This window comes from Mytilus trossulus, chromosome 2, assembly GCF_036588685.1.
Source record: "Mytilus trossulus isolate FHL-02 chromosome 2, PNRI_Mtr1.1.1.hap1, whole genome shotgun sequence".
NCBI classification, from domain to species: Eukaryota; Metazoa; Mollusca; class Bivalvia; order Mytilida; family Mytilidae; genus Mytilus; species Mytilus trossulus.
The window spans coordinates 87383619-87410345 of NC_086374.1; the positions used below are offsets into that span (position 1 = coordinate 87383619).

Below are 26727 nucleotides of genomic sequence, written 5' to 3' on the forward strand. Positions count from 1 at the left end.
AATATTGATAGATCATGGACCTCCTTTTCGAGATATTTGAAATTTAAAATATGGCTGGAAAAGGTTGACGCGGACTTTTACCTTATATTTGCATTGGTATTATTAGGTCTCAAAACAAAAGAAAGAAAATTAAGATTCTTCTAAAATTTTGTTAAATAATGTTTCATGAGGTATTAAATTTTATATGAAAAAATAAATGGGTGTTATAGGGCAAAATATTTTGCATTGTATTGTATGGAAAAACACCAAGGAGTTCGAACATTTGACACAAATTCCAAAACCTCACCTAAGTACATCCTTAAATGATGTAATCAAAAACAGACAAGTGAACAGACTGCAAAAATGATCTACACAAACAGATGTTTTGGTAATATTACGCACAGAACAATGCATAATTATGAATGGCTAGTTTTATGCTGCAGTTTAACTGGCCTTGATAATTGAATGAGTTTTTGTCCTAATATATACCATGTCCCTTTGGTATTCTATCTTAACCTAGACCTCTCTACTTGAACCTATATCCATTAGTGTAAATTCTCAGTGTCCCCTTAATGTAGGATAGATTTATAGGACTTTTGTTAGTATACAACCTTCGTCTTTCTGAAAACCAATGGTTCAAATGGCACATGAAAACAACCTGAGTAAAAGTGTGAAAAGAGAATGCACAATGTTTTGCCACTGAGTTACAGTGGGAATAGTGGATATGTCATGCCACTTTATTTTTTAACAACCTTTTCTGTTATTGTATTAAAAATAGAAATTTATCAAAACAATGTTCTAGTTTTTTATCTCTAGCACAAAACTATTTTGTTTGTTGTTCAAACTTCTGCACTATTTGTTGTTAGTACATAGATAAACATCTTGTTGGCTGCTATACCATTTCTAGCACCTGAAAAAATAGACAAGGAAAATATCACTGTATATAGAACCATACTTCTTAGAAATAAAAAAAAACACCCTGTAGATTTGCGATAGTTGTGGTTTGTTTAAGAAATATTTATTAAGGGCATACGATACAGTTTTGATCCTGTATTTACAGTTTGATGAAAAGTTCCATATAGGCTATTTTTTGCCTGAGTAAATCAAATATGTAATAAAAAATATACCTCCATATGCTTTTTGAGTTAAATGAGGTCGAACTTTTTTATATTTGCTCAAAATTGGTTTAAAAGATAAACACAAATTGTTTTTTGTTTAATAATTTGTAATTTCCGAAGTTTATAAGTATCCTAAATATTTGTGCATTTTTTATTCAGAAATAACTCATATTTATCAAATGGTCATGAATTGAGAAAAAAAAGTTAATATTTTGCTGTATATTTATCAATATTAAAAACTATTACAGTTTTATAAAACGTAGTCCACATAATCTCCCTGGAAAATGAAACAAAATATTGTTTTAAAAAAAAGGGGTCCATGCACTCGTTTTCAAATTAAATCAGTTTGAATGATAAAATCAGTTGAAAAATGCATCTTTCCCCAAATGTCACAGTTTGACGTTGAGAAAATAACATTTTACGTTAGCAACGTCATTACCTCCCCTGTAACTGTATTGTATGCCGGTAGGACAAATTTTTTTTCATTTTAACATTGGAAATCATAATGTTTGTCAATATATTTCAATCAAGCATTTTTAGTTAATAACAACATTAAAGTTATTGCCTGATCCATATTTTTATTAATAACTTGTGGTGTATTTGACAAAATGTAATGTTAGATTTCCAAATGCAATCTATAAAACTTGATACAGAAATTCAAACTCACTTTGACTGTCCCTTGACTATTGGCAGCAACCATAACATTGGAGCCCTGCAAATGATAATACAGAAAATAAAATTATGAACATGTTTCATGCAAAATTGTTAATTTGATGGCAATATTTGTATGGCGTTTTCATATCTTGTGTAAGCTGTCTTACAAACTAGAGAATACAGTGTAACCTGCCTAATCCAACACCTTAGTATTCCAACAGCCTGCATTAATTGACACATTAGCATGGTCCAAAAATATCCCTATCTTTGCAGAAATTACTTGAGAATTCCAACACCCTGCTAAATCCAACATTTTTTTTCTCTGATCCCCCAGTGTGTTGGATTACACAGGTTACACTGTATATTAATAATTACAGTTATATAAAATATATTCATATGGAGGCTAGCTTAATTTTGTCAGATGGCCATTAAGTCAAATAAATTTAAATTTTCTCGTCATCAACTGATTTTGCTTTTGTTTGACCATATTTTAGGTAATGCTTAAGTCGAACCATTTTTTTTCTCCATATTGGTGCAAAACAAATTTATGTTTGCCAACAAATTGCCTAAAAAATCAATAAAAAAAAGATTCAACTGATATTTCTCAACTTTCCACTGTATAATCTAATTGTTTTGAAAGCCTTGATATTATAAACTGACAATTTTACTGTCTTGGGATAAGCAGAAGATCAGATTTGACACTTGTGTTTCTATGTATGAACATTTGGGATAACATCCCTAATGCGCCTCAAAATGAGGAACTCAAAAGTCATGTGTAAAGAAAAAATCTCTGTGTAGTGATATTGGACATATTTCTATTTTTTACAAATGACTGAACTTAATTATTTGTGGTGATTAGGAAAGTACAGGAACATAGAATAAATGTGTTAAAACTATGGAGCTATTAAATGTGTTCAAAGTATTAAATTTTGAAAGAACTTATTGTGTTAAAAAGGGGATATTTTACCACAAGGAGCTGCATCACAAAAGGGTGTTCGGGGTATGCTAATTTACGGAAAAAGTAATCTTACTTCATACCCCGAAAAATTTAACCACATATGTGAAAATGTCACAGCTTCGAAACGAGCTATCATACATATCCAAGTTTACAATATGGACTACGCTACAGGAAAAAACGTTACCATTACCGCCTTTGTAAAACAATTAAAGATTTTGACCCATTTGTTGTAGACATGTGTGAATCAAAATGACATTATACAGAAGAAACACTCACAGGTCTCCAAGAAACAGCACTAACAAACTCATTCACTTCTTCCTCTTTCTTATTCTTTTCCTATAAAACAGAAAAAAGAAAGACTATACTATTGGTTAAAATATTTATCATATATAATCATCTTTTCTATCAATTACAAAAACCAGATGTACAGTGAGCTATAGTTCACTAATATGCCTTTGCTTTGAGTACATTTTGTATTTGGTCAACAGGAAGTTAATAAGTAATGGAAGGGAAAACACATTTAAGACCAAAACATGCTTACATGTCACAATAATATATTGAATGCTGTGAAACTTGAGAAAAAGAGACAAATAGGAAAGGTTTTGGGGGAGTTAAACTGGTTCTTAGCTTTAAGTGTTTTCCAATTAGGCCAAATACTGGATACTACAAATGTCACACAATGATCTAATGAATGGCTAAATGTACTCACCAAAACACTTTTAACAGTCTCAAACTTAAATGTCAACAGTTGTTTTGATAATCCTTTATAATAAACAAACAAGGAATTATTCTCACTACCTGAAAAGAATAAAAATATAGATGAAACATTAACACATTACCATGCAGGTCCTGTCTTTTGACAGCGTTACAGTAAATCTTTGATTTTCAATAAAAAAATGTATGCATGGTTATTTTTGTATTCATAAATTAGACATATTAAAACAGTTTGTAGCCTTCCATTCACTTTTATATCAAAATTCTCTAAAATCTAAAATATTACATAGTTATAACTGCCATTGCTAAACAAGATTATTTTAGACCATTCTTTTTTTCTAATATTGAATTAAGTTTGTAGTTCTATGAATTATTGAATTATAATGAAATTCAACTTCATATCTTTTAAATAATACTGAAAATTACACTTTACAGACTGTTATATAAGGTTAGGAAATAAAATAAGAACACTGTAATGCCATACTTACCACAAGCTATATAATCACCATCTGTTGCTAGACCAACAAAGTTTTTCTCATTGGTATGTCCTTTAAATGTCCGTAGACAGGATGGTTTACTGACTTCCCAAAGCTTTAACTGGCTGTCTGTCGATCTGATCAAATACATCATATCATTATTATATATCATTAAATTGCTATACATAGTTTTTTCAAGTCATATAGAAAAATACCCCCTCCCCTCAATATGTATTTCTGATTAATTCAAATTGTAATAAACATAACACTTTCAACTCTTTTTGAGGTTTGCTACACTTGTTTTTAACTTTATTTTATATATTAAGGGGTAGACCTTGGTCCAGGGGGATAACTCTTTAATTCAGTGATGAGTTTGTAATAATCAAGTTTTATTAATGTATTTTAAGCATTTACCTGAAACAGATTAAAAATAATCTATGTATCCTAAAAGCTTAGAACGTATTTACGAAAATGGCATACACAAAGGTACTGATGATTTTAAGAGTTATTTCCCTTAACCTAGGTCTACCACCTTAAGAATTCTCTAGTTTTATCCATGTAGTGCAAAGAAAATAATTACCACACAGACTCCTACTTTTCTTTTGATGATTTAATTGCATATAGTTTTAATAATAGACTTATGAAAATTTATAAAATCCTTGTTATTTTTTCATTTCTTTTGAAAGGAAAAAGGTGTCAATGTTAAGTATATGAACTTTTGGTCTTTCTAATTTGTTTATAACTAACCTAATTACTTTAAAATAAACACTTACGCAGACACTATTTCCTGAGAATTTAAGAATTTACAGTAAGATACTGCCTTCCTATGCCCTTTGAAAACCATCACAGCTTGTTTGGTATTCCGTAAATCATAATAATGAACACAATGGTCTGTAACAACAAAATGTTCTAAATTAGTGTTTACAATTAACAATAATGAATACACCAAATCTGAGAGGACTTTTTCAGAAGAAAAAAAACACCCACTAAAAAAATTAAACAAAGACTACGTCCATAGTACACACATGTACAACTAACACTATTATTTTCTATGTTCAGTGGACTGAGAAATTGGGGTCAAAACTCTTAATTTCTTTTTTATATCAGACCTGCATTTATTAAATTTGTAATATCATTAAGAATAGTTCGTACAAACCTGCAGATCCAAATGCTAAATGATAACGACTTTCTGGATTGAAGTAAACACAACATACATTAGCCTTGGCTTCTAAACATGCTATAGAATGATCTGTATTCGTGGACCATAATTTTACTGTAAAAGACAATGATCTCAACATGTTATTTATAATTCTCCTGAGTTCTCAAACATGATTGACTACAATATGAGTGATCTTCCAACTCTTTTCAGTCTATAACAAAAGATTAAAATAAAGAGATTGGTATTTCTAACTGCTAGGTTTGAAAGTTTGTGGACAATGTTACAGAAATCAATATCAACAAGAGGTTTTGTGAGTACTAAAATTAAATCAAATATTTTATTATACCAAATTATCATTGAAGCAGTGTGTGCTATAACAATAAAAACAACCGATCATCATAAGTATTCTTCAAGGCAGTTAAAAGTTCTGAGTCAGATAGGAATTTGTGTAACCAAAAATGAGTACATTGTATGTTAAGTTGAACTGAGTCTGTGAAGTTGGCCTCAGAGACACACACTCCTACCTTATTTACAACACAAAGTAAAGTTGAGAGTAACAGTAGTACCAAGTATAATAGGCCAAAGGAAGGAAGTCTAAAATATATATTTGTTCTTGTGCAAAATGCTTTTATCAAAAACATTCTACATACAGCATTAATATGGTTCCTAAATAGCACAAATTATACAATGCAAAACCCACCTTTGGCATCGTCAGAACCTGAAGCTAATAGTTTAGGATCCATTCTGTTGAAATCTACACTCCAACATCGTTTCTCATGTTCCTGTTAATATAATAACATTATATAAATCTGAAAAAATTGTCAAATAATGGCATCGAAGGACTATAATTGATATGTTTCTAAGGGCTATTCCAGAAAAAAATGTAGGGGTGGGTGGGGTTGAAAGGCAGTTTTTGTCAGCATTCGCCACCCAGACAATTGAAATTGAGTAATATAGTGCATTATAGTGTGAAAAGATGCTCTAATACCCATCACCCATGTAATATTAATACAATGTGCCTTCCAACCCCCCCCCCCTACATTTTTTCTGGAATAGCCCTAAGCTAACTTGAAGAATGGTCTTTTCAAAGTCAAGGTCAAGTCTTTTTTTCTGTGGACTTTTGTGATTATCTATGAATTAACTGACAGAAGATCATTCCTTTTTGTCTCATCTGTGATGAAACTTTAAGAAGTGAGACATAATGATCCTAAATTTGGTTGTTGGTGTCATCAATATCCACATACAGTCTAAGGTTAAGAGTTTTAGTTTTCTTAGATTTTTACCTTCATACACAGCTCAACCAACATCTCCAATGTGTAAAATTAAGAATAAAGGTCCTTTTTCTCAAGTGTATGGAGCTTGGTCACTTATCTGCATGTAACAACTGAAACAAACATTAATGCGGGAATTTCTCGTTACATTGAAGACCTGTTGGTGACCTTCCGCTGTTGTTTTTTCTATGGTCGGGTTGTTGTCTCTTTGATACATTCCCCATTTCCATTCTCAATTTTATAAATACCTCCTGAATGTTAGTCTTACCTGAAAAATTTTAGAAGTTTGACCCGTAAAAGCATCCCATAGGGTGATTGTCCCTTCATAGTCGGAGCTTGCTAGCAGATTTTTATGATATGAACTCCAAGTAACACAACTGTAAAACATCAAATACACCATGATTAAATGCTTCCAACAAGAACATTTACTATATACTTATCATAATGTAGGAATTCTTTATACAATGCTTACAGACACTGAAAACATGATTAATATTACTTGATAAAATCATGTTACATTCTTTAGTTCATATTCAAGAAGACCTGTGATTATATTTCTCTGGAACATTTCTCTATTGCAGATACTGTTTTACATTTAATATTATAATATCAATGTTATATACAATAAACATGGAATCATTGAAATATCGCTCCTGCTATGTTCATCATTACTTAATATCCTATTGAAATCATAATGGGATGATGTTCCCAGTTTATGCGTTACAAAGTTCCCTGCAGAAGAGTTAAGTTTTAGCTTCGAGATGAAAAATGCTATGAAATACTGACCTGATTTTAGAATTGCACACCATTTCATGGACAGGATAATGTATATCTACAGCATCCTTTATCACAGTATCATATTCATATATCTGAAATAGAAATTGTAAGTATAGCCCTAAAAGATGCCTCTGAAATGGAATTGCCAACTGGTCACTAGAAATGAAAATTCAGTGGCCAACTCAAAACTTCAGTGGCCAGGAAAAAATTCACATTGCCTACCTTTTTTTTTTTAACTAAACAAAAACGGGCTTGTGAAATAAAAGTATTGCACTTTTGTTCTGTGTTTTTTTGCTGTAGAGTGTAGATAAAATGCTAAGCAGGGCGCAGCTTGATATGACCACAGAGGTTGAACCCTGAACAGTTGGGGCAAGTATGGACACAACATTCAAGCATGATACAGCTCTGAATTTGGATTGTGATCAAATATTTGACACAGCATAGGTTTCTAACACAGAATGAATTAGGTCTAAGAACTTAAATTTTTTAAATTGGACATTTACCTTTTATGGTCAAATATCCAAAATCTAAATACAAGGTTAGATTCAGCACATCAAATAACCCCAAGAATTCTATTTTTGAGCCCTTAGTGAAATAACCTTTCCTGTTGACAATTTTGGATATTCATCTTTTCAATGGGCCATAATAGTATATATATATTGTACTTGACCTCCATTTTGTCATGAGTAACATTTTAAAAATGTCGAACTAACATTTTATTTGTAAATCTATAAATCATTTCTCTGTACCATGCTGTTTTAGGCAAAACACTTACTTTAATTTTTCTTGTAACTCCAGCTATAGCAAAATAATCACAATCTCTGTCAAATTCTATACTGTAATCAAATAAAACATAATTTAATTATATAACAATATATGAACTTCATAACTTCATGGTTGTATGCTGTGTGTTTCATAATTTTATGTAACATTTTAATGTAACTCCATTAAATTGTATGTCAGAGGGTATGAAGGATTTTTTATGGATTTGGATTGTTATTTAAACTTATATGTTCATTTCCTTTCCATTTCCTTCCTCAATTTTATCATTTGATATAGTCAAAATTACTCAAATATGGTGTTTGAGTGCCCTTCCTACTCACACACCCATTTTAATGGAAAAGCCTTTAGAAACGATATTAGATATTTGTACACATAAAAAAAGAAGATGTAGCATGATTGTCAAAAGATAACTCTCCATCAGAGACTAAGAGGTTGTCACTTTTTTTTTGCTTGTTCTCATTGATTTTGTTTGTCTGAAATTGAGCATGTATTTTTAAATATTGCTAGATCATACAGTCCAATCCAATTGCCTTGTAAAATATTTTATGAAGTATAAACTCTTTGGTAATAATATTTGGATTTTTTTTTAATGGTCCCATTAAGATGGTATCTAACACTACAGGGAGATAACTCTGTAAAATCAGCAGAATGTTTTAATGACGTTGTGTTTTTAAGGGAATATTAAGCTTCTCAATGATCAAAATAAGTGTTTGTCAAACTGCTCTATAACCAGTGTAATTTTTCTGATTGAACGGTCGGTTCAAATTTTTTGAAATTTTTATATTTTTGTCAAAGGGTCAAAGTAAATACATTGTCAAAATATTGAGAAAATTAAACGAGCCAGATTAATTTTAGTTAAGGTATTAGGTACAAGTTCTTTCTGTTTGTTTTTTGTTTGTCAGTCTGTATATTTGTTAAATTGCTAAAATTTGCATGCATGTTTTCCAAATCCATTTTACTAGTTTTTATTTTGTTGATTGTTGTGTCTGTTATAATATTCTACCTTGATTCAGTATTACTAGATCTATTATTCTTGTTGATTTTGTCTTTTTTGGGTTTTTTTCTTGTTTGTCTGTCAGTATTTTACTATCTTCAAATGATAGTTTTGTCCCCGAGGGTATCACCAGCCCAGTAGTCAACATTTCAGTGTTGACATGAATAACAATAATGTGTTAATTTTTATAAATTTCCTGTTTACAAAAAATTGAATTTTACAAAAAACTAAGGATTTTCTTATCCCAGGCATACCTTAGATTACCTTAGCCGTATTTGGCACAACTTTTTGGAATTTTGGATCCTCAATCCTCTTTTACTTTGCACTTGTTTGGCTTTATAAATATTTTGATATGAGCGTCACTGATGAGTCTTATGTTGACAAAATGCGCGTCTGGCATACTAAATTATAATTCTGGCCACCGTTTCACAAAGCCTTCGTAAGTTTACGTGTCATCGTAAGCCCATCGTAAATAAATCGTAGGATTTACAGCCGTTTCACAAAGACATCGTAAGTTAAGATGATCGTAAATAATGCATAAATCCTATGCGTAACTTACTACAGCTATACCCAGTCGTAACTCCATCGTAGCTTTTCTACGAAAACGAATTAATCCATTTAACATGGCTGCAGGGTTCTTTATTCTTGGTCAAGATGCCTCAAATGTTAGAAGACGAAGAAGAATCGTCAATATTATAGAACTACACTTAATTAAAGTCTATTTTCGTTTGATTATTTGTATATGCAAGCAACTGACATAATGGATCATAATGCAATTTCCAAATCCGAGGTATTTATAATCACTTTTTACTCATCTTATTTCCTACCGGCGTCCGTCTTTTCAATTTGATAAATAGGCTTTCTATCACGTCCGCGTTCTGAAATCTATTTATAATTATATCACAACAGACACAGTGGTAATCGATAAAACGTTTATAGAAGGATGTTTTATTCCCATTTTAAAACTATGTGTACAATATAAATCTGAAATCAGTGTTTCACAGTCAAACCAGATAATAATTATTCTTTGTAATTTCGTCCAAAAAAGAAATGTATTTTTTAAAATAAGAATATCGCAATAAATATCTGACTGTAATTAGTTTCGTGGTTATAGATTGAAACTATTGCAACTATTAAGATATATATTATATATGCCTTTCGAGTGACTATTTTTGGATCGAATTTAATGTAGATCATATATACCAAAACTAATAGAGGGTAAGCTGCAGATCAATAAGACTTTGTGTAGATGCAACATGTCTTCAAAAATTAATACAGTAGAAAAATAATTTGGAAGGGGGAGGGGAAGTTAAAGATTGAAAAGTGAAGCATTTTTTTCTGTTTACTTTATTATTTAATAGATCGAAACAAGTGCCTGTGCACATCTCTCCTCAGTCCGTCTTCTTTCAAGCATATATGTTATTTAGGGAAAGAAAGACAATTATTCTATACACAATAGCCGTTTTAGCTATACAAACCAGTTGGAAATGTAGGTTATACTTTAATAAAACAGCAATCAAATGACAAAGACGAACTAAGGACATCCAGAAGGCAACATAGTATAGTATAGTTTTCAACAATATAGATAGATGTCTATGTTCCAGACCATATGAGTATTTGTACCGTACGCGTACTATTTCAAAATACGCGGCATACGTCGGACTGTTCGCGTACGTTCTGTCAGATTTTAAGGTCAAGTTTTAATACAAATAAATATATAACAGATCAACACGACATAAATCTCGAATTGATATAAAAAGTTCAATTGTAATTGGAATAAAAACTTATTGTTTTGACTATTTTAATAGGTCGCGTTTATTTAATACGTTAAGCGTCTGTATTTAGCATGAAATTCAATATTGCTCACTGAATTGAAGCCGACAAAATGTTGATGAAAAGTTTTTAGAAGTTTAGGATTTTTTTCTAGATAAAAAGTCAAAACATCTAGTGAAACAACAGGTCAATTTCTAGTTTTAATATAAAAAATAAAATTTGATAGAAACGATACAAAAAAATAACATTAAATAGCAACTCTCCAAATAATGTAACAATCTAGGAAAAAAAGGAAAAAGTCTAAATGTAAAAAAAGTTAATAATTTAAAATTACCAATTTTTAAATACATAAACGCGTATTTCCCGCTTTACGTAACAGTACAAGAAACTTTCCTAGGAGGCGTGGATTGCGAAATATCATCTGTATATTTCTAAAATATTTACGTAAATTGATGGCGTTGTGTGTTAAAACATTTATCGGCCAATCAAATCGGTATATATTATTTGATATTCACGGTTTGGAACCCCTCTTACCCGAACTCCTGCGTCGTAAAAATTACATGCTTTGTACAGTAGTTGTCGTTTGTTTATGTAATGTATACGTGTTTCTCGTTTCTCGTTTTGTTTATATAGATTAGACCGTTGGTTTTCCCGTTTGAATGGTTTTACACTAGTAATTTTGGGGCCCTTTATAGCTTGTTGTTCGGTGTGAGCCAAGGCTCCGTGTTGAAGGCCGTACTTTAACCTATAATGGTTTAATTTTTAAATTGTTATTTGGATGGAGAGTTGTCTCATTGGCACTCACACCACATCTTCCTATATCTATTTGCATATTCTTTAGCTTTTATATACTTAGTAGGCAACCATTTTCGTTGGTTGGTTGTAGCATAATATTCTAATGCACCGACTTTTAAAAGAGACCACCAAAACTCTACTTGTGGATACTCTTATAGTATTAAGCATCCTATCCCATTAATAGGCGCTTGAATACTAGTACATGTACCAGATATTTATTTGAAATAACCCAAGATATCTGAGTTTGTGAATGAGGTTTACAGCATAGACGATAATGCTCCCCCCCCCCCCCCCAAAAAAAAAAAAAGAAGAGAGAGAGAGAGAATATAAAGTAAATTTGACAAAATAATTATACTCTGCGTTTTCTGCATACCAAATTAAATATTGATATACGTATATCATTTGGAATGAAATGTTGGACGAGTCCTTATCAGAACTGGTTCACTGATTTTAGCCATGCAAATTATGTTCATTAATAAGCATCAGTATTTTCGTCCACTATTCGAGACTTACATGTAGTTAACCTTACATCCTTCTCCTACATTGTGTCAATAATAATTACAACAATGAAATTTCGTGAAAGAGTTCCGACAAAAATAACCATTGACAACACAAAGCTCTGTACAGGTGAAAAAAAACATACAACAACTAGTCATACAATCAAGGAGCTATAATTCTCGATTTTTGAAACGAAGCATGCAAAAAAGAACAGAAAAAGTTGAAAAAATAGAACCTAATAAATAACCAAATCGTGCAGACGAAGATCAACTGTGTCTAATAGAGTTGAAACCTTATAAAAAAAAATGTTTGGTATGATTGCCAATGAGACAACTACCCACAACATGACTCGAACATTAACAACTATAGGTCACCGTACGGCTTTCAACAATGAGCAAAGTCCATACCGCATAGTCGGCTATAAAAGGCCCCGATAAGACTGTAAAACAATTCAAACGAAAAAACTAACGGCCTTATTTATGTAAAAAAAAAATTAACGAAAAACAAATATGTAACACATAAACAAACGACAACCGTTGAATTACAGGCTCCTGACTAGGGACATGCACATTAAATAGTGTGGTGGGGTTAAACATGTTACCGGAATCCCAACCCTCCCCCTAACCTGGCCTGGACAGTGGTATAACAGTACAACATAAGAACGAACTATAAAAATCAGTTGAAAAAGTCTAACTCATCAGATGGACAAAAATACATGTGGACAAGGCCGGGTACTTATACATCCCGACACAAAAAGTCACAATGAATGGATCTGAGAGTACTTAGAAAAAATTATATTCTTTCGCCGGAATGATTCCTACGTCCTAAGTTTCATATTTGAGAGATCCATTATTCATTCCAATTTTTTTTTAAAACATCAACAAAAAATATATTTTATATATAGATCTGGAAGACGAATGCTCGAAGACGGATGACATTGTTTTTGCTTTTTTGGGGGTTGGGGAAAACCTATTTTTCTTTCACTACTAATAAAAGTTAAAAAAAAATTAAAATCGTCCAAAACGATTTTTTTGATAAGCATGTTTTTTTCTATATTGGGCTATCAATAATACATCTAACCTGTTCTGATGATAAAATTTTTAATTTGTCAGATTCCAGATAACTCTTAATGTCGGATAACTAATAATGCTACATATATGTTATAAAACTTTATGATCAGCGCTAGCTTCTCATTACTTTTTCCTCATATATTACAAACTAGATAAGATCAGATAAATTTAATTTCATCTAATCTACTGCTTTTAAAAATTGTTACAAGTAAGCTAAGTTAAAATATTTATATTTTTCTGTGTTTCGTTTCAATCAAACATTTAACAAAATTGATAAATGGTTTCATTTGTGTAGTGCAAATTCTAAAGGGACACATAATTCAAAGTATAAGCATATTTTTAATGCTGAAAAGATAAGAATGGTTAAAAGAATTGCAGACCAAAGAAATGCGCCCCCCTTTTCGTTGCCCCTTATCTAGACCCTCACTGTGTCGGATAGTTTCCGCCGTTGAATATATTTGACTGTTTTTGTCTTCAAAAAGAATATTGGTACAAAGTGTTGTTAATATATATATTTGATATGTATTTTAAATTACTGACAAGGTGAACACAAAGAAAAATATTGCTTGACTCACGGCAAAGTTTGCTATGTATTCTAAATAAATTAAAATCGTAAAAAGAATAATTTGTGTTCAACCCATTCAATAATGAAAAAGAACCTCACTAAAAATATGGCCAAATAAACAATTAAACTTCAGACATTTCTGCATCTTATGGTATCTATTTTATAAAAATCACTCATAGACTTACTTGGTAATATTTTTTTGAAAAATCCGATTTTAGTTCAAATGATCGGACATTTTTTGAGTGGGAATTCACTTTTGTCCTATGACTGTAAGCGTCATTTATCTAATCTTGAATTAATATTGAAAAAGGACTAAAATTCTTTAGTTGTATTAATGTTGATATACAAATATCGCCATATTTCGCCATCTATGATAATTATTTTTAAAAATGTTTATTTGACACGCCATACTCGATAAAAGTGCGGACGTGAAAGAAAGCACTCTTCTCGGTTTACGATACACTTACGATGATAAACAAGACGTAACTTGCGATCAACTTAGTAGTTCTTAACGATGCCTTTGTGAAACACACGTAATGGGAACGTAGAACCACACGTAAACCGATCGTAAAGTGATACGATCATCGTAAGTTAAGAAGGCTTTGTGAAACGGTGGCCTGGTACCTTTGATAACTACTTACCTGGATACAATATTACTAGATCCATTATACATATCACTAGCATAACTAAGTGTGGCTAATGGCCGGAATGAACTAAATCGTGTAAATTTTGAAAGACTTTCAGTAAATTCATCTAAACCATTGCTCTTGTCTTCAAATTCAAAGAGTTTTTTCTGTCGTATATTGAAATAACATTGTTCTAAATCTTCATAGTGCTGGTCCACTTTCTTCCGCCTTGCTGCATGAGTTGTGTTAAAGAAAGGTTTTCCAGCCTAAAACGAAGTTGAAATAAATTAGTTCTTCTCCATTAAATACTTCTAAAACTTTTCTGCAATATGGCAGGTTTAGAGCTAACAATGATTAGATGACACTTGTGCATTGTTGAACAATAATCATCATTACAAGTGTTTATAGCCTGCTACATGAAAATTATTAAAAAAGCACAAACAAATGCTTCATGACTTATCTTGATTTGTTTGGAACTAAAATGTAATCCTCAACCTGTGTATTTCATATTATCAATTATCATAAATTAAAAACATAAAAATGCTGGCAAATATATACATGTAAACATTTGAAAAACAAGCAAAATAATTTTGATGGATCATATTATTTCAGAGTTATGTATTTCAGTTTAAACTTTATAGTTGCATAGATTTAAATGATATTTTTTCATAAAAATCTACATTTAAGGTAACTTCATTTTATAGTAAAATATTTACACAGATAAAACATATGATTCCTCAGAAATAATTTTGTGATATAACTGCTATTTTCTTATGATTGAATTTGACCTACAAGAGCATATATCTACATTTTCTTCTATCTTTAAAAAGTCATTGGATCAATAATTTTTATGTTATAACAAATAAATGTATCAAGGTATATTACAAATGACTCCAATAGCTTACATTTTTACTCCCATTAAATCCATCTTGGCTTCCATTGTCTGTAGCCACATCAAACCCATTAGGCACTAGATGATCCTAGAAATGAAATAACAAATTAATCGTTGTCAGGATTAACACATTAATGCTAACACATTGCTTTCATGGTACAACACAACATTATCAAGACCCAAAACAAGTCATCCCTTCTCTTAATTTTTCTGAGTAAACTATTTGAAGCATTTTTAGAATATTTATATTTTTTTTATCTGAGTAAACTATTTGAAGCATCATTCCAGTCAGCGAAGAAGTATTTATGTAAAATTAATTCTGTGTTGCCATTATGTTTGTGTATAAAATTATGTTGCTTTGTTTGAATGTAATATATTGTACCTTGTTTAGCCTAGGCCTGTTGCCCAATCCTATTCAATTTATTTGAATAAAATACTGTTAAAACTAACCCCCTTATATTATTATAATACAAGAGTGCACACGCTGAAATGTCTCGCCTTCTTTACTAATCATAGATATTATGTTGATAGACCAAATATAAAGCTTTTTTACAACTGTCACATAAACTCAACATTAACCAAGAAAACGAAACATTGATCAATGAACCATGAAAATGAGGTCAAGATCAGATGAACCATGCCAGGCTGACATGTACAGCTAACAATTCTTCAATACAACAAATATAGTTAACTTATTGCTTATAAATTCAGAAAAACAGACCAAAACACAAAAACTTAACACTGAGCAATAAGCCGTAAAAATGAGGTCAAGGTCAAATAAAACCTGTGTAAAAGACATATATATCATAAAATATTGCCATACACCAAATATAGTTGACCTTATGCATAAAGTATTAGAAAAAATGAAAAATAGACCAAAACTCATAAACTTAACTTTGACCACTGAATCATGAAAATGAGGTCAAGGTCAGAGGACACCTGTCAGCTAGACATGTACACCTTACAATCATTCCATACACCAAATATAGAAGACCTATTGCATATAGTATAAGAAAAACAGACCAAAACACAAAAACTTAACTATTAAACCACTGAACCATGAAAATGAGGTCAAGGTCAGATGACACCTGTCAGCTAAACATGTACACCTTACAATCATTCCATACACCAAATATAGAAGACCTATTGCATATAGTATAAGAAAAACAGACCAAAACACAAAAACTTAACTATTAAACCACTGAACCATGAAAATGAGGTCAAGGTCAGATGACACCTGTCAGCTAAACATGTACACCTTACAATCATTCCATACACCAAATATAATACACCTATTGCATATAGTATAAGAAAAACAGACCAAAACACAAAAACTTAACTATAACCACTGAACCATGAAAATGAGGTCAAGGTCAGATGACACCTGCCAGTTGGACATGTACACCTTACAGTCCTTCCACATACCAAATTTACTGGACCTATACTTATAGTATCTGAGATATGGACTTGACCACCAAAACTTAACCTTGTTCACTGATCCATGAATTAAGGTCGAGGTCAAGTGAAAACTGTCTGACGAGCATGAGGACCTTGCAAGGTACGCACATACCAAATATAGTTATCCAATTACTTATACTAAGAGAGAATTTAACATTACAAAAAATCTTAACTTTTTTTTCAAGTAGTCACTGAACCATGAAAATGAAGTCAAGGACATTGGACATGTGACTGACAGAAAGTTAGTAACATCTATATACAAAGTATGAAGCATCCAGGTCTTCTACCTGCTAAAATATAAAGCTTTTAAGAAGTTAGCTAACGCCACTGCCGTAGCCGCCGCCGGATCACTATCCCTATGTTGAGATTTCTGCAACAAAAGTTGCAGGCTCGACAATAAAATGGAAGCTAAGTCGGACAGTAAATTCCATGATCAGAAAATACCATAAAACTTCAAAGTTCCATAAAACAGGACAGGAGAAAAATGGCTGACATAACCACACTTGCATACATTGTACAGATAAACTGACCAAATACCTTTATCATTCTTTACTTATAGCGATGCTGACTCATATATCTTAACCAAAAAAGAGGAGCTTTTCAAGAAATCTTAACAATGTTGTCATGTACTTGAGAAAATTGTAACTTACTGCAAATGATGAGAATTTTCTTTTCGTTTCTGAAATCATCACCTGCAATATATGATGCAACAATACAAAATATTGTACAATGCTAAAACCAGTTATTTTTATCAATCTTATAAATAAGACAGGGTATGCATATATCTAATCAAATTTTAAATTCATATAATTTAAATACTTTTGTACATGCTTGTTATGAGCATTTGACTTATTTGAGTTATCTCCCTATAGTGTTAGGTACCACAACAACTTTGTCTTTTCAATGGTTACATGATATACTTTATTGCTTTTGGAGATCTGTTCTACTTGACCTAAAGATCTGGGCTGGTTGAACTTTTAACATCATGCAACAATCACTTTTCCATTGTGGTGTTAGATATTTTCTATTGCGTCGTCAAAATTTTATGAGAACCTTTGCGATGTCATGTAGTATTGGCGGACGAATGGCCATAAAGTGTATTAATTATAGCACACTTTCCATAAAACTTGATCTTACCTCCACTTTAGATAAATCTTCATCTATCAATGATAATTCTTTCTGAAGTTGATCCAATTGCTGGAAGTTAAGATTTTTATAAAAATGACTAAAATGTGGAATTTAAAATATTATACATAAAAAACAAAACTTGAAGGATGAATTTTATTTAATTTGAAATCTAAATATTTACATTTATTTGCGATAGGTACATGATTTTTATTAGTTGATTTTGGTTTTGAACTAGCTGTCAGTATTTTCAGGTCTTTACCTGGCCATTTTCTTTGTCAGTTTTGTGATTTGGACAAATTCACGGTATTCTCAGATCTTTACCATGCTTTTTTTTGGTTTTTGTTAGTTGGTTTCGGGATTTGAATCGATCTGAAGAGTTAAGCTGTTTTAAACTAACACTTATAGTCTGTACTTATGCTTTGCTGTGACACAACTGTCCCAAGTTTGTGGTGAGTTTGGCACCCACAAACGTGTTTAACCCAGCTACATTCTATTAAAGGCTGTTCAAAGTTGTGAGTCTGTAATTCTGTGGATATCATAAGTTGCCGTATATCATACTGTAAACCAACTTATTTTTGTGGATATTTCGCATTGCGAAAATAAATTGGTTGCGAAAAAAAGTTGGTTTACAGTATATTTTTTTTGTAATGGTAAAGAACATACATCACACCATTATAAGTTTTCTTGTTTGAATTGTTTTACATTTGTCATTTCAGGGTCCTGTATAGCTTACTATGGGGTTTGGGTTTTACTCATTGTTGAAGGAAGTACAGTGACCTATAGTTGCTTGCTACTACATAGTTTTGTCTCTGGCGAAGAGTTGTTTCATTGGCAACTATACAACATCTTCTTATTTTTATAAATAATATAAATATTATAATTGTTAATATTTACATTTTTCTGCTATAACTTGTTTGTTATAGAGTTAAGCACATTTTTTCAGAAGTTATTGATGTGTAACAATATATGATTTAGTAGAATATAAATGATAATTCAAATGGTTAATCACAACTTTTTCTTACCTCTTGTTTTTTCTGTCTGACGTTATGTAAAAAATCTTTCAATATCATGTGCTGGGATAACTGATTGTCCTGTTATATCAAAAGCATATTTTATCATTAATCATTTGAGAGATTTTAAAGTTTTGTCGGAATAATTCATATATGTCACATGTTTGCAGTACAGATCAATTAGTTGATATTCCAACATAAAAAAGTGTGTTTGTATTATCATGGATTCACAATTATTCGTGGGATACACATTTTCATGTACTTTGTGCAAAGAGGTTAACAACAATTTAAATTAAAGAAAATAAAGAAATCAACACCCATGTTTTACAGATAGATTATATTTATATGATGCATACATGTTTCACAACATCTAAGGCCTAAATTAATATATTGTTTGTTTCCCCAATCCTGATCCTGCCAAGCCAGGTGTGGGTAGGTAGGTAGGTAAATAATTTTATATTTCCAAAAAGCCTGAATATTATCGGATGATCCGGCAAGCCTGAAAATCAGAAATGAATAAAATAATATTTGACTTAGTTTTGACAATAAAATTTTATGAGTAGGTAGGACCATTTTCGCAGGGTCAGTAGGGATTGGGGAAACAAACAATATTTTATTTTAGGCCTAGGTGGTGTCAATTCAGGCAAAAAAATTATCCCTAAAGTACATTGCATGTGGACTAACGGAAGTGCTAACAAATGTATAAATAGAAGTGAAAATTTTTCACATGAGTGGCGTCCACATACAATGTACTTCAGTGATACTTTTTTCTTAATGTAACCGTCCTTACATAACATAGGTGTTGATGTCTTTATTTTTTATAATTATATATACCTATATGAAGACGAACTATTGAAAACCACTAGGTATCAACCCTAACTTTACCAATACTACATGTAGACAACTTCAGGATGATGGTTCACTATTCCCATTACAAATAAAAAATTTCAACAAAGTACAAATTATGTGTAGGCTTGTATGCAGACTTTGGCAAAACCATAAAATCCCACATTAGTGAAAAAATCATCTTTCCTCAATCCGTGATAATAAATGAACTAACAATATGTATTAAAATATCATTGTATTATTATCTGTTTTTGGAATTATGGACAATAGATATCATGACTTACGGCTTCAAGTTTTTGTTTCTTGGTCTGTAAAATCTCCAGTAGGTTATTAACATTGGGCAGATCTAAACTATCTTCTGTGATCATGTCATACCAGGATGTACTTCCTCCTCCGTGTACATTCTACATATAAATAAAATCATATATGCTAGAATCTTCATTTTTCTTACATTCAAACTCTCATAGTAATTGAACTAGTATTTCAAAGACAGTCTTAAATAATTAATGGTTGTCATGATTATGTTCATTTAAAACTAAACAGAAATAGTCTTACCTTAAATGAAATAGTATTTCTTGACTTTGTTGCAGGAGTTGATTAAAGGGGTGACCCCTAGACAGTGAATTTTGAGATGGCCTAGTAAAAGGTATGCTATTTGGGCCTTATGGACCAGTAAATTAAAGATGAAATTTTGTAGTTCATAACTAAGAATAGGTTATTTAAGAAGGGCAGGCAGATATTCATTTCAACTGGCCATATTAGCCAGTCTAATGTAAGGTCTGATGATGACCACAGCTACTGACCTGAGTGACTGAAATTATTTGTTGACTTTTAAATGACAGATAACTATATGAACTTTGACAGATAGTTGTCTAATTGGAAATCACACCACATCTCCTTATTGGTATATATCTGGTTTATGGAATAAGAACTGTATGACCAAATGACTGTAATTTCAATTTAAAAGTCCATTCTTTAATATGAAATACTTTTTTCTTTATCGTATTGTTTGATAGAATTCACCTAACATTTCTTTTTTATTCTATTTACTGAAGTAGTTCAATGATTGCTTTCAAAATAAACAGTGGACAATAAATCGAAAAAGAAATGGTAATACACATGATACATGTGTATTAACTTCTTTGTTTTAAAATTAGATAATACATGTATATATCTTGTACAACTTACATTTTCTACCTTTATCTTTTTTTCCTCTAGTTTTCCTCTGTGTTTCATTATCAATTCATTCACTACAAAAAATATCATACATGTACAATGTTAAATTCACAAAGGTGTATCAAACAAAATATAAATGCATCTTTCAAAAGTATAATTTGATGCAAATCAAAATAACAAGACATTTTCTTTGATCAGATGAAGGATCATTATACTCTTTGTTATATATTTTCTGTAAAATGGTATGGGTTAGTTTATGTTCCAAGTAGAGTTTGCTGTTACAATAATCAATAAACCTAAAATATCCTTTTGTTAATATTGAATTTTTAGGGCCCTTTAAAGCTTTTTGTTCGGTGTGAGCCAAGGCTCTGTGTGGAAGGCCGTACATTGACCTTTAATGGTTTACTCTTTTTTAAATTGAGGTTTGGATGGAGAATTGTCTCATTGGCACTCACACCACATCGTCCTATATCTATCAGTCTGCTCTACTCTGTCTTACATTTCCATGGGTGGCCGAATATTCCTAACATATCAAACTACTGTACAATGCTGTATATCCAGCCTGTCAGCAATGAGGTGCAGGTGCATTTGATTCAAACCTTTATTGATAGAACTGTCAATTCAAGACATCCTACATGTACCAAAGGACAGTGGTTCTATCCAGGCACTCTGGCTTCTTCCGCCAATAAATTAATAAAACCAACTAACTTGATATAGCACAATAGTATGGAAAGTGGTGTTAAACACCAACCAATCAATTAAGGTAGATATATGCAATTTGAAAAGAAATTATAGTGACTTCATCTTCTATTATCAGTTCATGTTAACAAGTGCCTGATATTTTAATACTGTAAAGATATTCTATGATCATGATGATAAGCCTTTGTTAAATAAATACACAATTGTATAAAAAAAAAATCAGAAATATAAATTTCAATTTCCTAGCATTAGAAACATGTATGAAAATAAAAATATATGTTAGCTTGTATTCAAATACTATCTTTGGTGTGATTATAAACATGATAAAATGGATTGGTTCATTTATTTTTTAATAAAATTTGAGTTTTTGAAACTGGTTTAAATTTAGATGGTTTCTGGAAACAATTAAAATTCTATCTTCATAGGATGTTACATCATTGTTTATATTCTTAAATCTTTCTAAACATGTTACGTAAGTAGCACATGCATCATATAAACTACATAGTCAATCATCCTTACAGTTGTTTTTAGGTTTATTTTATCAATTTGCACTAGTATGACCTGACATTTAAATGTTTAAAGCTAACAGGATGCCTAGCAGGTGTAGGTTACTGGGTCTAGTAAGTTTATAGGACACTGTCTTGTAAACATCCTGTCCTGTTATCAAATATAATATCCTATCTTCTCACATATCTAGTGTCAGCTTTAAAATGCTTTCAAATTATTTGCATGCACATAATATTAAACATTCAAGTAGTATGGATCAGTGCATTTCATATATATCTACGATAAAAGCATGAATAAGGCTAAATGAATGTTTACATACAACAAATTGTCCATTTCATATCTGATTTTATCTTTTTTGGAGAAAAGGGGGAAAAAAGGGGGAGGAGTGAGTGAGGAACAATTATACATGTAATATATGACATAATGTGAAGGATTAATGTATTAACTGAAAATTAATGAAGAATCTAAAGTAGTAGATGTGAAAAAGTTTGAGAGCCGTAGTTCAACTTGTTCTATTACGAATACCAATTTGCATAATGTAAAGGGTAAACAATCACAAAGACCAGTAGAGCTAGTCTACCACCCTAATGCTATCATAGAACCATAGGTCTTTTACTGCATTCATTGCAAGGACCATATAAGCTAGGACAATATATGTACATTCAGCTTTTTAATATATATACAAATCTTTTAAAAATAGGTTAACAACATGAACATGTAATAGCGACTGTACATAGTTAAGAAATTAATTACTTACATGTGAAGTTTGGAAATATCTGATCTGAACTCTCTATTAAATAGTTACACTTGGGACATCTATTACTGTTCTCTAAACTTTGTTTGATACATTTGTAGCTGAAACATATATTTTCTCCAGTTAGTTCCAATGCCAACATAATAAAAATTGGTAGTAGAAAGTTCGAATAATAAGATGTGGTGTGTGTGTTAATGACACAACTCTAGATCTCAATCCAAGTCACAATTGTTTCAAAAGTTAACAATTATAGGTCAAGGTACAGCCTTCAACACAGAGCCTTGGCTTACACAGAAAATCAACCAAGCTATAAATGGGTCCAAAATAACTAGTCACAGTCTAGTGTAAAACATTAAAACCAAGTCTTATCTTTTACAAGAATTTTTTCAGAACTTTGTCCCTGTCCCCCCCCCCCCCCCCCCCCCCCCACACACACATGAACCTCATTGTAGGATTAAGGAATATCATGATTTACTAGACTAAGCACCATATATATGTAAAACAATGTGAACACTAGTACTACAAAATTGGGACAAAACAGACAAACATTAACATGATTAAGACTCAGACAGTTCTTTAAATAACTTTTTTATTTTAAGATTCAATTTCTGTTTCTTCTTTCATTTCTATTTTATCTTACCAAAATGTATGACCACACTTTGTCATGTGAGCTTCTTCTATGATATCAAAACATATTGGACTGAAAAAGAAAAATGCATAATTTGAACACAATTTTTCAGCACATTATTCACCTTCATTTTTAACTTTTAGACTATTATTTTCAACAGTTTTATGCAAGAGGGTTTCAAATAACAGCAAACTGGGTTTTTCTTACATTTTTTAGTGTTTTACTGTAAAATTAATCAGTTAGCATGGTTATAAGGAGCAATAACTCTTGATCATGAACTACAGTACTAAATAGTGAAAATTTTCTAAATATATCCTGATCTCCATTCTGTTAAAAGAAACAACATATTGAAAGGAGTAGGGGCATTAAGGCCTAGTTTTGGCCCATGGCAATGAAAATGTTTGATATCTACTTCAAATTGGCACATAATGTGTAGAAACACATATGGTCAAGAAATATAAATAAAAAACAAAGATTTTTATCTGATGACGTCACAATTACATCATAATACAAATGTATGTACTGTTTTCACAAAAACAATGAAAAATACAGAATTCATGCAGCTTTCTATCTTTATTTTCATTGTGGAAACATTGTGCGCAGCTAAGAAACAACACAATAATTTAACAGAAGCTTTATTATAACTATTGACATAATCTCACCAAATATAAAGTTGTTTCTTGAGTGCGCACACACTATTTCAATCTAAATATATACTGAAAATTTTATGATAACAAAGGACAATCATGAAATCTTACAAAATATGCAAATAGTCATGATTTGTTGCCATGATCATGATGGTAACTTGTTCAATGTCATTTTTTTCCCCTTTTTCTGGATACCTTGTATCTTAGTCAAGTTTTCAGTAATTTAAGATTATGTATAATAACTTTTGAATTTGCAGTAAGTTTTGGCCAAAATAAGGGCCTTTAATATTGCCCCAACTCCTTTGACAAAGATGATGGATCAAACATTCTCAAGTTATTGCAAAAAAATAAACATAACTCGACATTTCCCAACCGATCAACAAACACCTCAAGTATCAAACATTGCCAAACATGACATCCATTGTGTAATAGTAAAAACATTTTAAATTTGGGAAAGCATACATGTAGGCCATGTTGGTTAAACCATTCTCAAGTTATTGACATACATGTACATTGCCCTTTCCCAAACAATCATTGAATCAAGGATCATAACTTCAGCCATGTCAGCAAAAGAGAAAATCATAAATATAAAACTTTACTGTCATCTTATCAAAGGTACAATGTACAGGTACCAGAACTAAAATTTAAAAAGCATTTATCAAACTATTCTCAAGTTGTTGCAATGAAACAGCTTAAACACTTATTTCCATTTAACAATAATCCCTTGTTTATTCAATGTATTCAGAGACTCAGAGTCCTGTAGCTTATACTAAGACAGACAGAAAATCTCTCAAAACTCAGAATTCCAATTTCCAATAGGGTTTTAGGTAACACCTACATGTACCTGTCATATTATTATAGATAGAACCATCAGTACATCACTATAATGACAATGTAATTCTTTGATGTGAGAAGCTAATTAATTCAATCCACCATTTTCTACATTTGAAAATGCCTGTACCAAGTCAGGAAAATGACAGTTCTTGTCCCGCATTCGTTTTTGATACGTTTTGTTATTTGATTTTGCCATGTGATTATGGACTTTCCGAATTGATTTTCCTCTAAGTTCAGTATTTTTGTGATATTACTTTTTACAATGAATCTTCTCATCACAATGTCCAATCAATGATATGATTTCATTAGAAGTTTATTCATAAAATGGATATATTGAAACTCTTCAGCTTTATCTAATATAAGATAATGACCAGTCAACAACCTGATAATCCTGCCATGCCTTTGATGTGCATACAGGTCCCTACCCTTCCCCCATTATATTTTAATTTAGTTCAGTTTTAATTTTAACATTTTATACTTTGATAAGATTTATTTGGATGAAATTATTGTTGTGAGCCAACCTTGCCTAAAGAAAATAATTATTTCAACTATTTGTCATGTTTTTTATCTTGAAACTATTCTTGTCCTACAAAATGTTATTATATAGGGCAACAATTACTACAAGTTTTATTACTGAGTCTGTAACTGAGGCTTTAAAATAAAATTCAGAATGGAAATGGGGAATGTATCAAAGAGACAACAACCCAACCATAGAACAGACAACCTTTGACTTATCATGCTTATGGTGTTAGTACAACCTAAGGAAGAGCATTACAATCCCAATAATTTATTGAAAAAAATATTTCCTGTAATCTCTTCATTGTAATGATACTGGAATATGGAAGCTTCTTTTGTGACATTCATTTTGGTTTAATCAGACTACATGTACATGTAACTTCAATTCCTTTGATATATTAATGCTTCTTTATCATTTTATATTATTATCATGATCAGTGATTATGATTATCATGATTATAGAGCATAATAATTTTGCATATTTTTGCCTTTGTTCCATTCTTTACTTTTATTTTACTGTGTGTCCCACAAGGACTCAAAATTGGAAATAAACTATGTCTGTGAAATAAATGTTCCAAAGACTTTTAAGAATAAATATTTTATTAGTCTAAAATCTAAACAATAGGATATTCTCTAAATAAACAAACCAAAAAAAAACAAACAAATTGACAGACAGACAGGCAAGTGATTTGCACACAGGCACTTGTCTCAGAAAAAAAAGTTACATTAAGGTATGAACATGTAGGTAAAAAAAAATCTGAGACAAGTGCCTGTGGATTTGCACTTGAACAATAATTTGTATAGACTATTGTGTACAAATCCTTGATTTGAAGAGGTCATGAATGGAATTCATAACATCCTCATGTCAGGCTATCAAATTGTTTTTATGGTTTTGACAGTTGTATTAAAAATTTCAACTTGACAGTGCCTGAAAAGATGATACATGTACATTGCATAAAGTCAAATTGCTGCATTGGTGATTTCTAATTTGAACATGCGTGGGAGTGCAGACGACAAATCCATAATTTCTCCGCTGAATAATATAACTTTTGAACACGCGGTGGAAAAAAATAAGATGTCGATAAAGAATCAATGTACAGCAAATAATAAATGCGATCATTGTCTTACCAAACAAAATCATTGTCTTTGTCCTCAAATGACCCACTTATTCCGGTATAAACGGGTGGCAGAGTTCGACTTCTTTTTCGTCTTGTACGATCAGCTTGCTGCTGAGTTCTTCCAGCCATTATTGATGAATCAAAATGTCACATGCCAAAATATCAAATCAAATGCTGCATTCATTTTTGTATCCTGATCTTTGCATTAAACACTGGACAAGCATAGTGCAAAATGTGTATCGCCAAAACATCAAAGGAACATCAAACGGAAATTAACAGACTGTTTTGATTTTGTGCGCATGTC

The 26727-nt window shown here is 31.2% G+C and overlaps 1 protein-coding gene across 1 annotated transcript; it reads right to left on the reverse strand.

Moving 5' to 3' along the window:
• Window positions 1-26726, reverse strand: LOC134708248 (E3 ubiquitin-protein ligase COP1-like). Its single transcript, XM_063568633.1, has 21 exons — window positions 26434-26726; window positions 23321-23380; window positions 22684-22781; window positions 20733-20794; window positions 19829-19948; window positions 18711-18779; window positions 17698-17757; window positions 17211-17252; window positions 15116-15190; window positions 14226-14476; window positions 7882-7942; window positions 7116-7198; window positions 6598-6706; window positions 5759-5840; window positions 5056-5172; window positions 4673-4790; window positions 3912-4036; window positions 3419-3507; window positions 2986-3045; window positions 1765-1809; window positions 1-889 (listed from the first exon to the last, which is right to left on the reverse strand). The coding sequence occupies exons 1-21, from the start codon at window positions 26550-26552 to the stop codon at window positions 872-874; spliced, it is 1863 nt and encodes a 620-aa protein (XP_063424703.1). The 5' UTR covers window positions 26553-26726; the 3' UTR covers window positions 1-871.
• Between the last annotated feature and the right edge of the window lies 1 nt (window position 26727).

Coding starts and splice junctions, on each gene's coding strand:
- LOC134708248 (XM_063568633.1), bottom strand. CDS start 26,552: ATGGCTGGAAGAACTCAGCAGCAAGCTGATCGTACAAGACGAAAAAGA. Junction 23,381..26,433: donor AAAGACAATGATTTTGTTTG/GTAAGACAATGA, acceptor TTTCTTTTTCAG/TCCAATATGTTTTGATATCA. Junction 5,173..5,758: donor AGGTTCTGACGATGCCAAAG/GTGGGTTTTGCA, acceptor TGTCTTTTACAG/TAAAATTATGGTCCACGAAT.